The sequence below is a fragment of the Hydractinia symbiolongicarpus genome, chromosome 9, assembly GCF_029227915.1.
Source record: "Hydractinia symbiolongicarpus strain clone_291-10 chromosome 9, HSymV2.1, whole genome shotgun sequence".
Taxonomy (NCBI): Eukaryota; Metazoa; Cnidaria; class Hydrozoa; order Anthoathecata; family Hydractiniidae; genus Hydractinia; species Hydractinia symbiolongicarpus.
In genome coordinates this window covers 21965018-21982504 of record NC_079883.1, presented here as the reverse complement: position 1 = coordinate 21982504, position 17487 = coordinate 21965018, and the positions used below count along the sequence as shown (strand labels likewise).

Genomic DNA, 17487 nt, shown 5'->3' with positions numbered 1-17487 from the left:
TGAATTTTATGTGTACTATTTTTTACGATCGAAAAATTGATATTCAGCTTGGCACTCTGGATGAATTCAGTTTTTGCTTTTCCTCTTTTTACAAATAAATGTAGAAGGAAATTTGAGCAGGGTTATGTGTCAAAAAGTACATGTACGTCCATTGTAGTAGTTGTTTGTTAAATTATTTTAACGAAATTGTATGGTATAACGTCTGACATAAAAAAGTTGATTGGCCAAATATATTATTATAAGGAGAGGGTTGTCGTTTAAAGAAAAATTAGGGGGTTTGAGGAAAATTGACTAAGGTGTTTTTATGTGTTTGTCAAAATTCTATTTAGAGCCAAAAAAATGTTTATGTATTTATTAACAGTGAAATTAGCTTTAACATTGAACATGTGAATTCTACGCAGATGCTTTATAATGGACTCCTTTCATTCTGAATTTACTAAGCAACTATGGGGGAATAGGTTAACAATGATTATGTTTTTTCCTGATGCCATCAGAGTATGGCATAGAAATACCTTTGTTTTCAGAAATATTTTCCTTTCGTACAATGTTATAGCTTACTACTACAGGAATTGTAAGATATTTTATGCAATATGTACTTCAAAGGTATTAGAGATTTGAAATTACTCCAGAAAAAGCTTTCACGTTCAAGCACATTCAAACGATTTTGTTTACAACAGTGGCTTTTCTTGTAGCAGGATTACTACTTCATTTTTAATAATTCGAAAATTGCTATATGATTCTCTGCTGTTTTTCTGTTTTTTGTGTCTAAAAAAATACGAAAAATCAGGAAGTTTGGTTTAGAAATTTGCAGCTAACTCTGATTATGTAATCTAGCAACATTCCTTTTTAAATCGTATTGAAATTCATTTCATAGGTCTATTAAAAAAAACACCAACAACTAACAAAGTATATATTATGAAAGCTGGTTGGCGTTGGTGTGCACTTACCTTGGTTATAGTTTTTGTGATAACCATGCTGTATTTCATGATTCACAATCAACTTTCATACTATCATATACATAACAGAATCAAGGTATGTACCTGTCTTCAATTTTTTTACATATACCATGTCAAAATATTATTAGCTACAATGTTGGTTTCATAAGTCGTTTATAACACATTGGTCAAGCATTGCTTTCCACACTCTCAATGTGCCCTGTGCTAAAATGTTGGATTTTTTATAGAATACTTTTAATAACGGGAATGAATTTTTTAATTATTTTTATCCTTGTGAACCGTATTAAAGTGATACCTTCTGTTAGAAGATCAGCTTTAAAGATACGTTAAAATGGCTTAATGTAATACATGTTTTTTATAAGCATTTGTAATTCCAAAATAAGACTTAAAATGCTTGTGAAAAGTACTTTTTCAGGCTCAAAATATGCTTAATAGCAAAAATATGCAAAATTTATCGGAATATGCACATTTAAATTCTAAACATCAGTAATTACAACTTAAATCTCACTACATACCGGTTAATTCAGACATAAGAATAAAAAGAAAAACTGCTCACGAAACAAAAACCATAAAAACTCTTCACAACATCTTCAGTCAATGCTTAACATATGCTTAAAAATGACCAAATTTGAGCCTACGCATGCTTATAAATGTCATGCTTATGAAAAACAAACAAACATGTAAACCTGATCATAACATATGACTACAAAGTAATTTCCCTTGCTTGACCTAACATACCTAGAGATTGAAAACAAGACTGTTTGTTGGATGATGTGTTTTTAATTCACAACAACAGTAAATTATATTTTACCTTCGCTTAACGTTAATCTATTATTTTGTTTTTGCAGAAAAAAAATTTAGATTTGAAGAGCGGAAAAACGTTTAATGTAGAAAGTTATTTAAATGAAGATTGTTTAAGAGATAAAAAGAATGCATACAAGCATCATAAGTTTAATCAATGGAAAAGTGACCAAATTCCATGGTATAGAACGATACCTGACACAAGACACAAACAGTATGTAGCTACACTTTATGCGCAATTGATGGAACGTTTAGTCACTTTAGTAAACGCTTTCTTGGCTGATGTTTTAATTTTTTTATTTTTGTGATCTTTTTTTATTTATTCAACAACAGTTTCAACACATGCTCTCTTTTTTCTCCCCCTGTTCTCCTCCTTTGTATTGCGACTCATCTTTGAGATGAGTCGCAATAAATAGACAATACATAGGCAAGACACTTTTAGATGTTTATTTTGAAGCAATATTGCAAACAGTTTTATTTTACAGGTGTGTATCACTAAGCTATCCAAAAGCTCTTCCACTAACAAGTGTTATAATTACTTTTCATAATGAAGCTAGATCGACTCTACTACGAACCATAAAGAGGTAAGTCTGAGAATATCTTCTAACAATGTGTTTTGTAAATTTTTCTGTAATTATTTCAGTTCTGTGTTTGTTATTTCGAGCTTAATTCCAATGCTGCGAGCTTCAAGAAGTCTTATGTAATCGTGTTAATTATGTGTGTATTATTTTGCTCCCAGATTGTTTATTTTGTCAAGTAATTACTTTTGAAATGTGTCGATAATCTAAACAAGCCAATTCAAATCCTTTTGTCTAGTATTCTTACAAGAAGTCCTTCGTATCTGTTGAAAGAAATAATTCTGGTGGATGATTTCAGTGCTAACAGTAAGTTATATATAATAGTATTCATTACACTATACCAAATATATATATTTGTAGCCTAGACACATTTCATTGTGCAGTGAGATTTAGAGTAATCAATTAGTTCATCACGACTTTTTTAATTGATCTCTTTCCTAATATGCCTTGTTAGAACATTTTAACTTTGAATCAACATTTCGAGCATGTTTGTGTAGGAGAAATTGAACATTTTTAATACAGAGCGTTAGAGTTATCTTTGTAAGATTTTGCTTAAGTGTTAAGAAAAATAAATTTGGGAATATATAGTAGAGCATCCATTTGTATTTATTATATGTTGCATCGTGGTAAATTTAGGAATTATGCTAACCCTAACCCTAACCCTTATACTTAATACCTGGGACAATATGCATAATCTCCAATTGATTATATTCCTCGTAGCGTATTCTTCAATTACTGATAATAACACTATGATTTTAGCTGATGATGGCTTGTACCTTTCAAAATTACCAAAAGTGGTATTGAAAAGAAATGCAAAAAGAGAAGGTGCATAGCTTTATTTCTATTGATCAACTTTAACTACTATGACAGTACAAATAGTTGCTACATGCTATTATGGTGAAACGTATTTTTTAAATATCAAACTTTCCACTCCTTGCTATTATGGAGAAACGTCCTTCAAAGTTTATAACTTCGCAAAGCAAAAAAGCAGTGTTGCCATAGGAATGATTTTGTCTATTTTGGTAATAAAAAAGGCCCGTTCTTAGGGAGATTAAGAGCGTACTCATCTTTATTTTTATCATACCAAAGATAATTTACTTGTTTTTAAATTTTCGATGACTGCGCCATTATTGTTTGACCGTTCAATCGCTAATATCAGCCATTAAAATGAAGACATCCTGCCGATAGTCATGGCGTTAGCTATTTTTTATGGTCTTTTACATTTCTATACACCTGCTAAACTGCAAAAATATAATGTATTTTAAATTTTTTGGTCGTGATCCCCCCTCTTCTCAAGCTTTGTAACATTTAAGAGTACTGTTGTTAGTACCAATAACATCTTCAAGATCTTCATTGAAATATGAAATTAAGAACGAAATCAATTATGTATCAATAACTTTCTAGGTTTAATAAGATAAAAAACACATTCCTCCATGCTATTTAATATTCAAGTCTGTTAGGATTAAGCTCCAGAGCATCAAAATTATCAAAACAGTACAATTAGGAACGTATAACATTACTGTCTTTTTAGGTTTAATAAGATCAAGAATATCTGGTGCCAAATTAGCTTCCGGTGAAGTGTTGACATTCTTAGATAGTCACTGTGAAGTTAACACAAAGTGGCTGGAACCTTTACTTACTAGAATTATTCAGGTATGATTTTTGAAGTGATTTGTGAAAGTACAATTTAGGGAATATTTGCTACTGCTTGAATTATCATCCTTACTTTCTTTTACAGTATTTGATTTTAAAAAAATGGAAATTCTGATACCGTCTTTTACATGAAGTCTATTTAAATTGACTTAATTTAAATTAACTGCTGGTAGAGAGTTTCCTTACTTAATTATGCTCGAAGTAAAATAATTTTACTATATCCTAATCTTCTGTTTAGTCATGTGTTTCTGTTAACTCCTTTTGTTATTTTTATTTATTAACCCACCCTTCTTTGACTGTTCCTTTTTGACCCTTAATGCATTAGGGGGTTTAAAATTGCAAGAGGAATGTTGTAGATTATAATGGAGTTTTGTTCAAAATGCCAGACGAAATGTACTAGATAATATGTAAGCCTATCATATTTGTTGTATAGAAACCAAAATCCATCGTGTGTCCGGTGATTGACATTATTAGTATGGACAACTTTGCTTACTTGTCTTCCAGTGCAGAATTAAAAGGAGGTATTCATACGAACACTATTTCATTTACTTCTTGATCCATTCAACGATCTATTCTTCTAAACTTCTGACAAATGCATTTTCATACACAACTTTGGTTTTTCTAAGAAATTTTTAAAGACTAAACGAGTGCCTCTGTGCAGAAATATGCTCTGTTAATTATGGCAAATTGATGAATTTCCGTGTAATTAATTTATATGTTAATCTTTTTTAGAACTGTCACTAATTTGAACTAATTAACATTGGTAGGTGTACTAACATTTTAACTCTAGTTTGACTTGTTGCCATTTGGACAAAAACGTAAATCAAATATTTACCACTCCTTCTTTCACCACTTACTGACTTTTTTAACCCAATAGTGTTCTGCTACATTGTGTTGCATTTTTATAATCCTCATGTAATTGTAAATAATCTTAAAGCTCGTTTCTAATCGACTGCATTTACCGCAATTGCGCAAAATGCTTTCTTTTTAGCGCGGGACCACTTGGACAAAATTGAAGTTCTTTTTAAGTGCACACGCGGTAACAAAAAAAATTGTGATATTTTTTCGCTATTGCGGAAAATGCAGTCAAATGGAAACAAGCATTCTGGGTTACTTAACTAATAATTTTTAACAATTTTCTGGTTAACCAAATAAACAGTTTAAATTTTTGGCTCTAAAGTATCTTTACAGTGTCTTTATTAGCAAACTGTTTAAAGTTCGAATGGTGAACAATTTCCCCACAAAACGAAAGCAACATCCTAGCAAAACTTCAAAGACAAGGACGTGTCAGTTATCAGGGTCAAAGGTCTCTTATATTAACCTTTTATAACTTTTAGGATTTGATTGGAATATGCGTTTCAAATGGGACGTGCTTTCTAAGGTTGATACGAAACACCATCGAGATAATCCAACTGATCCTATAAAGTTAGTCGTCCAACATTAATTTATATATTTATCCTTTTTTCCCTAATTATCAGCTAGTCTAGTGTTGTTTTTTTCTTTTATGTAGAACGCCCATGATCGCTGGTGGAATATTTAGTATTCGAAGAGACTGGTTTTTTAAACTTCGGACGTACGATCCTAATATGGAAATATGGGGTGGAGAAAACTTCGGTAAATGTTATTTACTTGTTCGCTCCTTCTTTGTTTGTTTAGCCTGTTACCATGGCAATCAACAGTCCAATAACTTACAAAACATTTTTTTTGCTGTGTTTCGAAAAAATCACAATATGTCTTGTTTTCTATAAGAGTTCATGTAAAGGAAATTGTATTTCTTAATGTATTTCGTTTAATTCGATCAGAAATTTCATTTAAAACGTGGATGTGTGGGGGAACTATGGAAATTCTACCATGCTCGAGAGTTGGACATGTATTTCGAAAAGTGCATCCGTATACATTCCCTGATGGAAACAGTCTCACATATGTGAAGTTAGTTTTTAAAAATATCCTTCGTAAACTGAATTTTACAAATTGTTATGCCTTTGGTAATTGTAAAATGCCTTAAACAGATGGACGAGAAGTAAAGAAATTTTTTGTCATGCAGGAATATTCAAAGAATAGCAGAAGTATGGATGGATAGCTACAAAGAGTTCGTCTATAAAGCTCGTGGTGGGACTACTATTGTATCTAAAGCGAGGTAATTCTTTTTTTTTTAACAAACAAAGTTATTATTTTCTCTATGTCTTATCAACTGTTGCTATAGTCCTTTCTCTATGATACCTTCTTTTTACCAGCTCCGCTTTTGTGGGTTGTTTACCTCACCTCCAATAATATATTATTAGGGCATATAACCTCATTTTTGTGATAAAGCGTTAACCTGAATCGGTTTTTCTGCAGTCTTTTGTAGCTGAAAGGAGAGCTTTAACTGCAGTAGGGAGCCCTTCGCCGGACCCAATAATAACACTAACAAAACTAAATGTTTATCCTCTGGGCTGATTTCGTGTTAAGTATACACGAAATATGTTTTGTTCAAAACAGCGAATAAGATATTTTTAATTATGGCTGTTGGCTAAACACGATTTGCTAGTATAACATGAATACAACGTAAATTAAACAGTTCTGATATTTGCTGTGTGTGAAAACACGATCTAATACAGCAAGCATGTTTCTTTTTTTTCGCATCAGCAATATAACGACAAAATGAAACACTTTTTATCACGAGTACTTTTGATTGCTTATTTCCACAACTTTTATATTTTAATTGTTTTATTTAAAAAAATAATTGTGGGAAATATTTACGTAGGATTTGAAAACCTGAGAGAAAAAAAGGTATTGAAAAAATCTAGAAAAATCATGAAAAGAAGAAAATGAAGATTGTCATTAAATGGTTAATTAAGACAACATGATATTTCTATACTCTGCGAACAACTAAAGCAAAAAAATTATGTAAGTTTCACCAAAAGTACCTCGTTTGTAAAAGTCTGGCATAATAACTAAAAAGCTTTAGGAAAATTCATAACCTGTCACTTTCCTTGAATAATTTCTATAACCTTATTAGCTCTAGCGCCATTGTGTTCCTTAAACCAACACAAATTAATCCCACAACTTACTTTTACGCAGTACTAAAGTATCGACTACAATCGTGTTCAGCAAACTATTGGACCAAACTATAAACCCGGCTTGCACATCTCCTTAAGCAGAACCTTTGTAGCCCACCGGCTATTTAGCGTTCGTGAGGCGATTCTGTTTACAAATTTTAGGAAATGACCCAAAAAACTGTCATTTTTCAAAATGTTATGAGCAGGATTCTAGAAATTGAAGCTAGAATCTAATTAAATTCGAAAGTAGTTTGTTAAAGTTATTTTTATCTTAGCTTGAAAATTAACCAAATATAACTTTACAGTTTATTACCTGAAAGTAAATTCATAAATTTAAATACCGTAAATGCTCGATTATGCGGTCCGGCTTTTGCCTTTTAGGATAGGCGTTTAATCTAGAGTTGCCGCTTAATCGGGAGTGGACGCATAATCACGAACTTACGGTAACGTTGTTGCCATTTTTGCTAATCTGTCGTTTTGTTTTTTAGTTTGGAAAAAAGAAAACAGTTAAGAAGGAATTTAAAATGTCAATCGTTTAAATGGTATTTGGAAACTGTGTATCCCCAGTTAAGGTAAACATGTTCTCTTGTCCACAGCTATCTACTCAGCTGTCAATTTCTGCCAATCAAGTGGACACTACATGCGTATAAATTTCATAAGTGGTAGTTTTTTCTTTCTAAAACTAAAATGAATACTTAGTATTTTATTGGCAGTTTAAAGAGACTTTTTTCAAATTTTTGTTTACCTTTTTAAGATTTCAAAGTTTAAATCTAATGTGTAAAAATTTTTTATTGTCTTGTGGATTGAAGTAACTTATAGGTTCTTCATCCGGATGGCCTACCCATGTACATCCGTAACATGCTTTCAGATGAAGGGCAGCGGGCTCGATCGTGGTCAAATTCTACTTGCTCCCATGCAATATGTTAACGACATACAAAGTATTAGTTTCTCGCTCTCATGACATCAGTTAGTGTAGCTACCGTCGTCATTATTTTATTGAAGGTCTCTTTGATTCAACTTTGTATCAATCCAAGATGTGCCAACACAATTCCATCTTATTGTTAATTATTTCTAAACAATATTCTGGTTTCCGTCAGTATATTGGTACCGCATATTGAATATGAAATTTACTAAAAGGTCGTCAAAGGTAGAATGACATCAAATTATAAAAATTATTTCTTTCATAAAATTTGCGCACAACGCCTTTCAGTAGTTATCGAAGAAGAGGTAAGGGAAGAGATTGAAAACTTTTTTATCAATGAACCAGATCTGCAACAGCAACTTTTGCAAATAAAAAATTAGCCCCCAATTTAATGTGTAAAATGCATGTTTAATATTATTCTATATGCCCCTGATCATTGTTTCTACATTAACAAATACATTTCCAAATACTTCTTGCTTTTCTTGTTTCAGAGTACCATCAAACGAACTAGCAGCTTATGGTGAATTAAAACAAATGGATAATAAGCAGCCATTATGTTTTACTGACAACACTTCAGCTATTGTGACGACAGAACATTGTCATAGGTGGAACAGAGGTCAGGTAGGTTTACTAGAATATCAGTTGCTGCTTTTTTCCCCTTTCTCTTACCAGTATGATTTGTCGAATGAAGGATAAGATAACATTTTAAATCAGAGTACATTAATTACGCCAGTAATTGATTTTTGTAAGACTTATCAAATTTCTGTCATCTAATTAAGCCTGATAGTTGTTAATATCCTTTTGGACGGACCTTTTTACCAGTATGGAGGGGGAGTGTGATTTTGCAGCAACGACTGTTGTGGAAGAATTATTCTTTTTTTTCTGAACCACCAAATGAAAATTTAGTGTCCGAGTTTACTTGTCAGTTTCGTGTAAATAGTTTGTGTGATGGAAGTAGTAGAATGTCACATGATCTGTGTTGCTTTATCGCAGGAATGGGAGATGACAAAATCAGGACTGATCCGCAGTTACACTGGTTTGTGTGTACAGGCTACCGAAAAGGATAAAGTGTTACGATTAGTGAAATGCGACAAAAAAGATTTAAGTCAGGTAACATGGTTGTCATATTTTTTACTTTTGGCCGTCTAATCTAAACTTACAATTAACGAATTGTGAAAAATCAAAGTAGCAAGTTATTAAATTTTAATCAAAATTCTTCGCTTTTTGTCTTGGAAGCCTTTATGAGATCCAAATAAGCAAGGGGTTAATTATCAGTAATTCTACGTTTCCCCCGAAAATCTAAAATATGGAATGTTTTTTACACGTTTTTTAATGTTTTCACCCTAAAACCTCCTAAAATCGCTTAAAATTACGAACTTTTAAATTTGTGGCCACCCTGAATCGCCAATATCGTCTGAACTTGAGTTATGGCAATAATTTACTTTCGACAATGATTGCGGCATCAATAAATGCATGAAACGAAAATAGTAAGCTGAGCATGATAACATTTTCACAACTCATGTTTCTTTTAACCTGACACGGTTAAGAAGGATTGGATTTAGGTCTCTTTTTAAAAAGTATTGGGTATTTTGCTTGTATTAAATTTACATTTTCTGAAGTAAAGCTTTATAAAACTCTCCGGGTCAGCCTAAATATAACTGGTAAAATGTCGGAAATTGTCAGGAAAATGTCAGTAATTTTAGGGAAATAAAAATGAGTTTCAGTGGAATAGTGCTAAACTGTTTAATTACCTTTGAAACCGTACCTTTATAATAATATTATTTAGCGTTGGGTACTGATGATTCGAGATCGTATTCGTCATAAAAACACTAGTCAGTGTGTTGAGTCGCACCATGCTGGACTTCATATCAATACTTGCAAACAACACGCTGTCAACCAGAAGTGGAGATTTTCCGTTCGTTTCTTTTATTAGTGTGGCCATGCACATGGTATGATTTTAAAATTAGCTTGTAGTAGTTGAATATGTTCTCAGTATCAATAACTTTTTACGTATCTTTATAATTTCAGGTTCTATGACTATATTTAGGTGCCTTCTTCTATTTGCGGATTAATAGAGTAACGGTTGTGTCATGTCATGACTTTCTTTATTTTGATAGTTTTATACATTTTTGGGCTTTTAGTAACTCTTTAGGGTTCCATTTTTTACTATTTATATATGATCCTTTATGTTTTCATACATTCAGATTTGTAAGTAAAATACATTTTTATGAGTTCCATCTCACAGTGGACACATTTTTCTTTTCAAATACAGAATATATTTATTACAATGGCTATAAATATTTATGTATGTAAATCAAATTTAAAACCGTGAATAAATAATAAAGTAGTTTTCTAATTTCAAGTGTCATTTTTGTTGTTATACATACCCGCCCTGATTAAGAATATTTCCAAGGTGGGCGTTTTTTTTGAGAAGGGGTGTTTACTACAAAATTGAAAAATTAAACTTCTTGTGTAATTAAAACAAGGTGACATCAAAAAGTATATATTTAAATGAATAAGTCATTATAAATTTTGTTATTTAAAAAAGCTGTATTTCCGTTATTTTTTTTCATTAACTTTTTTAATAAAAGGCTTTAAACGAACGTTCCAAGAAGTTGTTTCATTACAGTGTACAGTTCAACTAGTGTGATTAATATCAACTTGATATCGTGTCGTTTAGTTTACAGATAAGTTATGTTGGTAGATTCTTGACAACGTTAAACTTAATGTCCGTTCATTAGTTGATGAATGAGTTTGCGATATTCTTGAACAGCAAAACAAACGTCGAACTTCATTTCGAAATGTTGTTCCAATTATGGAATAGATTAAACTGTTGATGGATGAATTTAGAACTAAACCAATTTTGGACAAGGCAAAATTACCATCAACAATTTTCCAAACTCGACGTGATTCTTTTCCATACTGCAGCATGTAGAAGCATTTTGATACACATTGCCAAAAGAGTAATGCAATAAATAAGAAGGTTACAGCCAGTAATGATTTGGTCAATTGTGTTTTCATTTGTTCCGCTCTAACGCGCGTTGAACCTAATAAAGGGAGAAATAAGCAGAAATACAACACAGCAATTATCTGCAGTTATAATCTTTATCAACGTTTTATCCACGTAATTCTCTGCTGAGAATGTTAAAGCAACAGGTATCCTCAGAATAAACAGAGAAGACAGATGAGCCATCACATCTAAATAAACTGTGTACGTGTGTGTGTGGCTAGCCTATTGCCACGTGGTAGTTTTAGTACCACATTGTTTTTTTCATACATTTTGTCGTACAAACTGATTTTCGCACAACAGTTCGCAAAGGCAACTTCAGGTGCACCAATTCCTGCACATGTTCCTAATTCGAGTCAAATTGATCTCATTTTTACAGATTTTAGACTTTTTATGACAGTGTGAATTATATAGTGAAGTAAAATGGTGATTAAACACCAATCATATGGTGATCTTGGTAAATGTACGATTTTAAATTACTTTTTCTAATAATAAAACTATTTTTACTCGTTTCTGCCGACCTGCAATAATGAGATCTTACCTTTGCGAGAAATGGTGGACAATTTTCTTGTTCGTTTTGATAACTTGCGTATAACGAGAATGTTGAGCACAAGAACCGACAAAACAGGAACTACAACGAGGGACACGCAGTGCACCCAAAATTCATGTATCAACCCACCATTTCCTGTTCCAAAGTCTGTCTTGTTCAATTTATAACCGTCTGTTGTTTTCTCTGGCGCAAAATAAAACCAAAACGGTACAACAAAAGGAAATATCAGAACCGCTAATACCGTTAATACAATTATGGTTTTTCTTTTTGTGTTAAATGTGACAGACTGCAGTGGAAAGCGAAGGACAAGGTACCGATTTAGTGTCACAGCAATCATCACCCACTGGCTGTATATTATAAAGTAAATGATTAGTGGGTAAGCCACCCATGAAAAAAATGCTGCATACACGTAGGTTTCATTTACACTTGGGAATTCAACTTGAAGCGAGGTAGTCAGCAAAAAGAATAAAAGAACGCCATTATCTCCGACAGCTAGTACCATCAGATAGATTGAGCATGATTTTGATGCTCCATTTTTCTTCCCAATGCGATTCCATACAAAGCAACACAATCCATTTCCAATCAGACCCAGTACACATATCACAGATGATACAGGAACGGAAGACACCCAATTTAGAAACAGGTTATATTCCTAGACAGAAGAGAAGAGTCACCCACTAAAAATATGTTGGAGCTAGTAAGAGAAAAGTTAAGCTTTTCGATTGCTACTTTTATGTTAAATTTTCAAACAATTTCTAAATTCTTTGTTTCTATAAAAATTCCATTGCTGACATTTCCTAACATTTAGCTAATACATTCCCATTGGCAAGGCAAGGCAAAACCGTCTGAATTTAGAGTATTTATAGCATTTGTATGCCAAAACAAAACAACAACTGCAACAATAAGAAAAAAGCAGGATAAAGGAAAGAAGTGCTTGAAACAGCGTAAATAGACCCATAAAAAACCGCTGGAGTTGTGTAATGTGCTGTGTAGTTGTGTGTGAACGCTTTCTAACAGAAATATCATGTTTGCAATATATTACATAAATAAAGCGATGTTATGGTGCCTTGTACCACAAATATAACGTATCATTTTTAGAATCGGAAAGTAAATCTTATCATGAAATGCTGCAATATATAATTTTACTACATGAAATTTTTTATTTGGGACAAACACAAAAAAAAAGGAAAAATTTGCTTAAAATTTAAGACTAGCTGTTTTTATGTTCATATTTCATATGCAAGAGTTACAAGGCTGTGAAAAAATGTATCACACAAAAAACTTGCTTACCATAAATGCTTTTTTAAGTCAAATTATTTAAAATAAACCATACGGATAGGTGAGGAGCGTCATATGAATATAACAGAAAGATAATGCTGGGAATATATATCCCTGTGCAGATGTTTGATTTCTCTTTTAATTTGTAGACATTTATATCATTACAAGCTGTTAGAAACAGATTAATTTCTAATACGTTTCAGCAATGTTAAAATGATACATATTAAATTTAACCCTAAAGTTGAGTGACTTCCGCTCACTCTAAATGAGAAAGTACAGAATAGGACTTAAAGGAATTGCTAAATTTATATACTTCTGCAATAAAGAAAAGAAAAAAATGAAACGGACCCTGTGAACAGCTATACAGCCGTACCTAGTAACGTTAACATCGCAGTAATTCATAACAGCTACAAGAAAATATAAAAAGAAAACACTAGTTAGCATAGATGACAGATGAAAAAATGACATTCATATTTATTCCACACTTGAGTAGACTTTTTAGATTCTAGATATGGTGAATCTATATTAAAATACGCCAGTTCCGTGTGTCTGTAACAGGCATAGTGGATGTGTTTATTTTTCCTTTGATGTCGCCAATAAATGCATGTCTGAAATGTTAAATTTTCTGACGTTACGGCGCGACGTCAATAACACTAATTTAACGTCAATATCCATATTAAATTATTGAAGCGATTACAGTGCACTTAACACTTTGTGGCCAAATAACTTGGAAACGAGGTGCTGACGTCAATGATTTTTCACTGCGTGGGTAAGTAAGGACCACCTAGAACCAATTTGGGTAAGTTTCCGAAACCTGGGATCCCAAAATCCCTTTCGGAATGGACGGGTTGATGACCTCATCAAAAAACCTTCAAACCCTAATATTTCTGCAACCGTTTGCCATAGATACATGATCCTATACATTTTCTTGACCAGCGTTTCAAGATCTATACGATAAAGACATCCAGGCATATAAAAATAATAAAAAAAAATTGTGTGTGTTTTTCCGGGTCTTTGCTGAATTTTCAAAGCCTTATATCTCCTTAGGCGTTTGTCGAAAGCATATGATCCTATACATCATTTTGATCAGTGTTTCAACTCTACATAATTTTCGTGAATGGATTGCTGACGTCACCAAAATTCATATGACACTACTTTTTCATTTTTATCTCCTGCCTCAGTGGATTTTACCAAGGGCTTTATCGGCCAGTTTAAAAATATTTCAGTAAAGATGTCCTGACGACTGCAGCCGACGACGCGATAAACGGTAAAACCAGCAGATCAGATAAGATAAGAAAACGTAATTTAAAGTCGATAAGATACAATACGTTACAAGTTAAGTAAAATAAATAAAATTTAAACTAAAATTTCCCTGCCAAAAATTGATAACAAAAAATAAACAAATATCGCTGCTGTTAAAAATTGCAAGAAAATGTGAAACTGACAGCACATCGTTAAAACACTCAAGATATAGAGAAAACGAATATATTCCTAATATGTTAGCTTTATCTGCGCGCTTTTTACCATTTCTATATGAAATTTTTACTTTGTAAAAACGTTCTAGCCACAACCTTAAAATCGTTCTTTTTGAGTCGAAGGGAGTACAGCAACTTTGTTTTTGGGGTTTTACCCTGATCTGCACATGCGCTTCAAAATAATATTTAATTTATTCTTCGTCGTAGATAGTCCCGTCCTTGTTTCAAGTCGCTAATGTAATGTTTATATTAACTACACAAATATGAAAGTTATGCAACATATAGACTTTGGAAAGTGAATGAAGGTTGACACACTAAAAGAACATAAATTTTAGAACCAACTGTATTAACTACTCCAATAGATGATCTCATACTTTTAACTAAACACATCGACTCAACAGTATCTTGATATACTTTTTGTTGAACGAGTGTATTATTGTGTATGATGTTTGACTTATGTATGATTTTACGTTTGACATTGAATTGTTCTTTGTCTGAGATTGTCATTGTTATTATATTCTTGACAAAGTTATACTTAATGTCTGTTCTTTAGCTGGCGACTGAGTGTATGCTCCTCCCGAACAGCAAAACAAACGTCGAACTTCATTTCGAAATCTTGTTCCAATCACGGAATAGATTAAAGTATTGATGGATGAATTTAGAACCAAACCAATTTTGGACAAGGCAAAATTACCATCAACAATTTTCCAAACTCGACGTGATTCTTTTCCATACTGCAGCATGTAAAAGCATTTTGATACACATTGCCAAAAGAGTAATGTAATGAATAAGAAAGTTACAGCCAGTAATGATTTGGTCAATTGTGTTTTCATTTGTTTTGCTCGCGTTGAACCTATGAAAGAAGAAATTCTTTATGCACCTTTCATGTGTGAATGATATGCTGAAGCCAATCATTTTGTGATATAAAAATTGGCTCACTTTTTTGACATTGAAACCATTTAACTAAACAAAGAAAAAGCCTGGGATTTTTTTTTGTTATCCTTTTTAACCCTTTTTTTATTTATCCAGCCTTTTCTCTCGAGTATGAAATCAAATGAATGAATAAAAGAATATAAATCTTTACCTCTGTTAGAAATAGAATACGTCTTCTTTGCCTGCGTTGATAACTTGCGTATAATGAGAATATTTAGCACCAGAATCGACAAGAAAGGAACCAAAATTAAGAACACACAGTGCACCCAAAATTGGTTAATTACCCCACCATTTCCTGTTCCAAAATCTGTCTTGTTTAATTTATAACCGTCTCTTGTTTTTTCTGGTGCAAAATAAAACCAAAACGGTACTATAAAGGGAACGAGGACAACTGCTAACACCGTTAATACAATTACTGTTTTTCTTCTTGTGTTAAATGTGGCAGACTGCAGTGGAAAGCGAAGAACAAGGAAACGATTAAGTGTCACAGCAATCATCACCCATCGACTGTATACCTTGAAGTAAATCATTAACGGATAAGCTACCCATGAATACAGTACTGCATACGCGTAAGTTTCCTTTATACTTGGGAATTCAACTTGAAACGAGGTAGTCAGCAAAAAGAACAAAAGAACGCCACTATCTCCAACAGCCAATACGATCAGATAGATTGAGCATGATTTAGATGTTTCACTTTTCTTCCCAATACGGTTCCATACAATGCAACATAATCCATTTCCAATTAGACCCAGTATACAGATCACAAATGATACAGGAACGGAAGATATCCAATGTAGAAGCAGGTTATATTCCTAGACAGAAGAGAAGAGTTACCCACTAAAAATATGATGGTCCTGGTAAGAAAAAAGTTAAGCTTTTCGATTGCTACTTTTATGTTAAATTTTTAAACAATTTCTAAATTCTTTGTTTCTATAAAAATTTCATTGCTGACACTTCCTAAGCTAATACATTCCCATTGGCAAGGCAAGGCAAAACCGTCTGAATTTAGAGTATTTATAGTATTTGTATGCCAAAACAAAACAATAACTGCAACAATAAGAAAAAAGCAGGATGAAGGAAAGAAGTGCTTGAAACAGCGTAAATAGACCCATAAAAAACCGCTGGAGTTGTGTAATGTGCTGTGTAGTTGTGTGTGAACGCTTTCTAACAGAAATATCATGTTTGCAATATATTACATAAATAAAGCGATGTTATGGTGCCTCGTACCACAAATATAACGTACCATTTTTAGAATCGGAAAGTAAATCTTATCATGAAATGCTGCAATATATAATTTTACTACATGGAATTTTTTATTTGGGACAAACACATAAAAAAAGGAAAAATTTGCTTAAAATTTAAGACTAGCTGTTTTTATGTTCATATTTCATATACAAGAAAAAAATGTATCACACAAAAAACTTGCTTACCATAAATGCTTTTTTAAGTCAAATTATTTAAAATAAACCATACGGATAGGTGAGGAGCGTCATATGAATATAACAGAAAGATAATGCTGGGAATATATATCCCTGTGCAGATGTTTGATTTCTCTTTTAATTTGTAGACATTTATATCATTACAAGCTGTTAGAAACGGATTAATTTCTAATACGTTTCAGCAATGTTAAAATGATACATACTAAATTTAACCCTAAAGTTGAGTGACTTCCGCTCACACTAAATGAGAAAGTGCAGAATAGGACTTAAAGGAATTGCTAAATTTATATACTTCTGCAATAAAGAAAAGAAAAAAATGAAACGGACCCTGCGAACAGCTATACAGCTGTACCTAGTAACGTTAACTTCGCAGTAATTTATGACAGCTACAAGAAAACATAAAAAGAAAACACTAGTTAGCATAGATGACAGATGAAAAAATGCCATTCATATTTATTCCACACTTGAGTAGACTTTTTAGATTTTAGATATAGTGAATCTATATTAAAATACGCCAGTTCCGTGTGTCTGTAGCAGGCATAGTGGATGTGTTTATTTTTCCTTTGATGTCGCCAATAAATGCATGTCTGAAATGTTAAATTTTCTGACGTTACGGCGCGACGTCAATAACACTAATTTAACGTCAATATCCATCTCTTATATTAATACGGAGTGTATGTGACGGTCATAGTGGATATCGTCATTTTCCTTTAACATCGCTGAAATTTCCTTTGAAGTTGCCGAAAAAAGCATGTCTCAAATGTTAAATTTTATGACGTTACGCGCGACGTCAATAACACTACTTTAACGTCAATCTCTATAATAATAGCCGTCGTCTGTCTGTCTCTGCGCTGACC

At 32.5% G+C, this 17487-nt stretch overlaps 1 protein-coding gene across 2 annotated transcripts; it reads left to right on the top strand.

Annotated features, from left to right (window-relative positions):
* The first annotated feature begins 209 nt into the window (after positions 1–209).
* On the top strand, positions 210–10271 carry LOC130657665 (polypeptide N-acetylgalactosaminyltransferase 2-like). Of its 2 annotated transcripts, XM_057460672.1 has the most exons (16): positions 210–1032; positions 1805–1971; positions 2243–2341; positions 2574–2641; positions 3095–3160; positions 3867–3988; positions 4422–4509; positions 5326–5413; positions 5499–5602; positions 5791–5917; positions 6033–6125; positions 7515–7598; positions 8440–8569; positions 8942–9058; positions 9735–9897; positions 9977–10271. In XM_057460672.1, exons 1-15 carry the CDS (start codon positions 916–918, stop codon positions 9879–9881), a joined length of 1617 nt encoding a protein of 538 aa, XP_057316655.1. In that variant the 5' UTR covers positions 210–915; the 3' UTR covers positions 9882–9897; positions 9977–10271. The 2 variants fall into 2 exon arrangements, with proteins under 2 accessions (XP_057316655.1, XP_057316654.1); XM_057460671.1 differs by having other exon boundaries at positions 9735–10271.
* The last annotated feature ends 7216 nt before the right edge of the window (positions 10272–17487 follow it).

What these genes read in the sequence shown, in the direction of transcription:
- LOC130657665 (XM_057460672.1), top strand. Translation starts at nt 916, where the DNA reads ATGAAAGCTGGTTGGCGTTGGTGTGCACTTACCTTGGTTATAGTTTTT. An exon ending in GGATGATTTCAGTGCTAACA is followed by an intron (nt 2,642 to 3,094) that starts GTAAGTTATATA and finishes CTATGATTTTAG; the next exon opens with CTGATGATGGCTTGTACCTT. An exon ending in CAGTGCAGAATTAAAAGGAG is followed by an intron (nt 4,510 to 5,325) that starts GTATTCATACGA and finishes TATAACTTTTAG; the next exon opens with GATTTGATTGGAATATGCGT.